General features: G+C 38.2%; 1 protein-coding gene across 1 annotated transcript in view; it reads right to left on the bottom strand.

Moving 5' to 3' along the window:
- Positions 1-6000, bottom strand: part of FAM198B (family with sequence similarity 198, member B) — a 48088-nt gene that overhangs the window by 2732 nt on the left and 39356 nt on the right. Inside the window, exons 4-5 of the mRNA XM_011959715.1 lie at positions 3728-3954; positions 159-571 (exon numbers count right to left, since the gene is read on the bottom strand). Coding sequence (XP_011815105.1) covers positions 364-571; positions 3728-3954 — 435 coding nt within the window. The 3' untranslated portion in view covers positions 159-363. The remainder of the gene's footprint in view (positions 1-158; positions 572-3727; positions 3955-6000) is intronic.

Raw genomic sequence — 6000 nt, 5'->3', positions numbered from 1 at the left:
CCACCTCGCCCGGCTAGTTTTTTGTATTTTTTAGTAGAAACGGGGTTTCACCGGGTTAGCCAGGATGGTCTCGATCTCCCGACCTCGTGATCCGCCCGTCTCGGCCTCCCAAAGTGCTGGGATTACAGGCTTGAGCCACCGCGCCCGGCCTCAAATACTTCTTAAGTAGTTTGTTTTTAAAAACCTTTTTAAGTATGCATACAGTGCTCAGTTCCACTATAGTTACTTGGTTAAAGTCATTTATTTTATGTATTCATCTACACTGCCTCATTGCTAAACACACTTGAGGTTGACGTGCTTGATTTAAAAACAAAACCAAAAATGCATAAATATATCTAACATCCTAGCCAGAAAATTCTTTTGTCATTCATTCATAGGTAATACTTTGGCCCCATGTGCATTGATATAGGTGATAAGAATTTTCGCTCTGTGTTCTATTACATCAATAAGCTTTTCAATTCCTTGTCTACCTCCTTGACTTTCCCAATACACTTTATCAAGAAACAGAGACTGAAGGAGTTTCTGCCGTAAGTGCTGGCTCTTCAAAACAGAAACTGCAGAAGCGGGAAACCTGAAAAAATAAAACATGATATTCACTCTTAGTAATTGCTTGGGAATAGTACTCCTTACCCAACTGTCCTGCCTTTCATTAATCTGTCATAAATCACACTATCAAATGGTATGTTTGAGAACCAAAACATTTTTGTCACTGCCAAGATGGCACTTCTCTTAATAATAATATACTAGAAGAAAGTGTTTCCAGTGAACTGAATATTCTACACCATTCAGAACATGACAGACATCTTACTTAAGGTAATTCTGTACAGTCAAACAAAGGCATGGAATTGGAAAGGATTCTATTAGCCTGGCAGAAATACTTTTCTTAGTCTTAGGCTCATTTCAGCTGTGGAAACCCCTTTAATCTGTCAAGTAGAATGGTATCCTCTGACGTATCAAGGTGGGATTTTATGCAAGAAAATATGAGAGACAAATTGATGATGACAACTTCAATAAAGTATTCTGCCTGAATACAAGTTAGACAACTGAATTTATGTGAAATAATAAAAAATGTGTGTACTAAAATGAGACAAGAATCATTCAAAAACATCATATTAAAGAAAGAATTGTCTTTGAGTCATATTATATCTCTGGAACTCTGAGGATTTAGGATCATTTTATTTAACTGGAGTACTAAGATGTTTTCAAATAAATTTAGCAAAACTCAAGTTTCAAAGAAAAGTTTTAGTTCCACAATGAAAGTCTCTCTGGAAAACCTAAGACCAATTTAGAGGGGTCTTTGCTGAATTACCTTGAAAGAATACATTGCGCTTGCTTTTCTTCATTTAGAAAGTAGAAAGCCAGGAGTCCAGCATATACATTATCTGAAGGACTTAGCAAAATTTCTAGGTCAAAAACATAAGTAATATTTTGCTAAATCCCCAATCTGACATTTCTCAGCTTTCATTAAAATGCTGATAAAAGCACAGTAAAAATATTTTTTAAGAGTACATTTCTAATAAACTCAGTTATACCTCAAAAACTATAGTAAGAACATATATACTTGCTTAAAGAGTACACTTTGCCAGAAATTTCAGGCCTTCTAAGCACCTCTTCCAAATTTCAATGGAGCACAATGGAGATGGCACAGAGGGTGCCTGAAAGCAAGAATCAGGTGCTCTGGCAGTTCTGAGGCTGCAGCAAGTAAAAAGGCCACAGCGCTGGACAAGCTTAATGCATGTGAGGAAGTGTGGAATGAAAGAACGTTTATAAGACGCTCTTAGTTACTTGAAGACATTACTATATAGTTGAGGGGCTAAACTTTAGGGGCTCTAGTATTAAGTAGGATTTTTGCTTTATGAAGTATTAATAGTCCATGAATTGTCAATTCTAGAGCCTTTCAACTAATTTAGCTGTGGCAGGATGCATGAGATGAAATCATTAAAACCATTGGATCTCCTTAGTGGTTAATCCTTTTCATAAAAGAAAGCAAAAATATTACCTGTCTCTGCACTACACTGATATAATAGTCGGAATATTCAATGCATAAATCGGGGATTAGAAAAGTCTTCATTTTTGCTTTTCAATGTGTGAATTATATTTTCAAAGAAGATTTAACTTCAAATCCATTACTCCTCATAATACATTTAAACATAAATCTTCTTTGAAAGAAGAAATAAAGATATTCACATTTACAGGAATGTATGAAATGGATGGACTGTATTCTTCAGGTACTCCTAAGTCTAAGAGGGAATTTAGGGATTTAAGAAGACCCTGTAATATCACCCTAGTAAGTGACGTCTTAGGAAAGTCAATTTTCCCATACATAAAATTTCCTTAGCTTAAAAGAGAAAACCTGCCACACATCCTGCCTTCGATCCACAAAGAGATGGTGCGAAACAAGTATCAACAGGGCAGGACCCGCAAAAAACTTATAAAATCGTGTCTCATAAAACTCTCACAGGAACAATATTGCTCTTAATGTTTAAGTACACAAAATCCACACCATGTAAGTCATAGAGTTTAGGAAGAATGATTGATATATGCTCCAGAATATTATTAAGAAGAGTAATAGTAACAGAGCACACCACAGTTATTACAGAAATAACACCACAGTTATTACAGAAAAAAAAAAATACTGAACTTGGATTTGGAAGACCTGGGTTCTAACCTCATTTTAGACTTGCTCGTGAGCTTTCCAGCAGTCACCTAGCTTCACACAGCTGGTTACCTATTTTACCAATGAACCCTCTATTTTTAGGTTTCCACCCTACCGCAGTCTCTTAGTCAATCTGATTTCTGACTAAGGTGGGAAGTATGGAGAGTGGCTCTGCCCACTATGCGGTGGAACTTGAAATCCAGCCACAATTTCCACTGCTAGGGTTGAACAGCTCACGCTTTATAGCTGGGTTCTTGCCATTACTAAGTGTCTTAATGTCCTTTATTTCCAATAGATGTATGATCAAGTGTGCCATGAGCAACCACTGTGTTTTAACTTCTGCATTGCAGAACTCCTTCTTTCGTTCCCTCTCCAGTCTGCGTTCTTTCTGAGTCTTGCCGGATGTCCCCAGATCTTTGAGATCTTTCCTGAATTCTTGGTCAACCCTAACTAGCCTCCATAAACCCTCTCTCTCAGGTATTAGATACTTTTCCCCTTAATCTATGTCTCCTTGAAGGATTTCAAAATGCTGAAAAATCCTCCTGCTGAATTCAACAGCCAGCTGTCCTTTGAGACTATGCCTTACTTACCAGATTGGCTGTCATTTTCCACTGCATTCATAAAAGTCACTTGAGTTCATTATGAATTTGGACATTCTGCCATGTCAACATTTGCTTGTCTATTAGTTCTTCCCATGTTCTACCTTATGCCTAATAGTGGAGCCTCCGCCACCTGCTTATCCCTGCTCTGCCAAATCCTATGCCAGAGGTCCCTGCACTCTTGCAACAAAATCCACATGGATTTTCACAATGAGAACCAAGCAACATCATGAATGTGAAATGTAGTACGCGCTTTGTAGGCGGTATGGGTTGGCGATAGAGGCGCCACGGCTGCACTCTTGTTCTGTTCTTCTTGGGTTTGTTTCCCTTCTTGGGTCTCCATTCCCAGATTCCACATTCACAATGATTTTCAAGGGTTAAAATGATCAGATGTAAGATGGGAATTTTCTCAGAACCTTGCTACTTATCTAATATAAATGTGATGTCCTGCAGATGTTACTATAAAACTTACTCTTTGATGCCTTCTAACAATTTGAAGTTTAAGTTATCTTCACTCCTGTCAAAGAAACCCTTGTTGTCTATAAAAACCAAATGCCTTGGGTCATGCTTTCGCTGGATAATGTGTGATAGAGCCGCAGAACCTTGGTTGTCACATTTTGGCCTTAATCCATTCTGTACACAGGCATCTTCCTTGCGAGGTCTGAATCCACAGCAATTTGTATCTAAGCGATTATAAATCTGTAAATGGAAAACACAAAATCCAAGATGCTGAGTGAAAACAAAACTTGGGAAAGTTACAAGATTTTCAAAAACCAGTATTTTCTCAACAGCTGACTTGCCAGAATCTAAGAGGGCCAGGCTCATTTAATTAAAGGCAACTGTCAGAACAAGTCCAAGGTTCATATCCTTCTGACTCAGTCATAGTTATGAGCATTTCCAGCTTCTGCTAATAGATCCAAAGTCAGATTATCCAAGTCAGGCATCTCCACCCTAAATATTCAAAGTTCCCACTGACATCACATACAGACACATGGCCAGCAGAATCTCTGACTCCATGCACGACAGAAGAAACACCATTGTACTTCTATGTGTCTGGAAGGCTCTGTCTTGATTTCTCCCTCAGGTGATTTATGGGAAACTGGAGTTACTTCATTGCCACAAAAAGTTTATTGCAACCCCTAGTCTACCTGGACTTCAGTATTACAGTAATCTAACTCAAAATTACATAGAAGAAATCTATTGAAAAGATGTGAGACCCAATTATAAAAACTAAAAGCACGATCTAAATGGAGGCCACAGCTAGATTCTAAACAAGTGAACAAAATGGGCCTCTTGAAGCTTATTACGGGAGTTAAGGATACCACCCTATAGAAGAGGGTAACCAGATTAATTAGAAAAAGAAGAATTGTTTAATTCCATTTCCTTTGGGCAAGGAAAGAAATAATATTTATGAATCATGTAAAATAAAGCCTGGGCAAAGGAATTAGATAAACTTAAGTCAAATCTTTGCTTTCACACTTCTGAGCTCTGCAACCTTGTGCAGATTCCTTTTCATCACTGACCCTCAATTTAAACGCCTGAGTAAGAGGAATGATACCCTTTACCTTGAACACTTGGTAGAAAGGTTGATGAAAATATGTGTACACCCTCCAGCCCTGTTCCAAGCATCTATAAGACACTCAAAAATGAAAACTACTATTACTCTTGTTGAGACACACCTGCATACTCTCCAAAGTTACTTACCTCAAAACAAGCTTCTAAGACAAAAAGTAATTTATCCATTTTAAATGAAGAAAAATTCAGCCTCAGAGACATTAAGTAACCTGCCCTGGGTAGAATGTTAGTAAGTAAGTAGCAAAGTTAGGATTTAGACATAGATTTGTTTGTCTCCAAAATTTCACAATTTTTTTCCCCCAGTACGTCATATTGAATGGTTTTAGGCTAACTAGTCAGAGTTTGTACGTGTGCTTATGAGTCAAAAGATAGACAGATACTGCCACTTTTATTCTTTTGGTATTAAATTCCCATCTTTTTCTCATCCTCCTGTGTTTCTGCAGCTCCCATGGAGCTGTTCAGGAGAACAACTGCTTAGAAAGGGATGCAGCAAAGCAGTGCCAAAATGTAGCCTACTTTGCAATGATCATTTATGCATTTATCCAACAAACACTTATTGAACATCTTCTACATCCTATCAGTGAGCTAGGCACCAAGGTAAATGTTGCCCATGGTCAGCACCTCTCCACCATTACCACTTCCAGTGGAAATTGAAATGGTTATTTAGTTTTGCTTCGCTACCAAAGCAAGCTTCAAGAATTGGACAAAGGACTTTCTTCTCTGTTTTCTGTATGTAAATGGACTTTGCATCAAATACCATGCTTGAGATGAAGGACTGTAAGAGGAGTTAGCATAAGCCAATTTTCTATGACGTTTATGTAAAGCTAGTCACATGGGTGGCGAGCGAGCAACCAAGCATTTGCACCAGTCAAAGGGTACACTACTGGCCTAGAAACAGTCACAGAAAAGGAGGGCTCTGTCAAGATCGGTTCCAATCGCTGAGCCATGGGACCATAATCTAACCCATAGCTTATCCAAAAAGTCACATAGGCTGACTCCAGGGAACAGTACGTTACCACTGCTTGTTAATGTGCATTTGTTTGACATGAGCATAAGAAAGTTTCCCAAAGGTGAGCAAGAGTGCCCCGAGCAAATCACTGTAGGTTAGAATAGCACATGAAACGAAAAAAGCACAAATTAGAAACTTTTAGAAAAATTTATTGAGCCCTT

This window comes from Colobus angolensis, unplaced genomic scaffold (genome assembly GCF_000951035.1).
Source record: "Colobus angolensis palliatus isolate OR3802 unplaced genomic scaffold, Cang.pa_1.0 Scaffold5, whole genome shotgun sequence".
Lineage (NCBI taxonomy): Eukaryota > Metazoa > Chordata > Mammalia > Primates > Cercopithecidae > Colobus > Colobus angolensis.
This window is presented reverse-complemented; position numbering and strand designations above follow the sequence as displayed.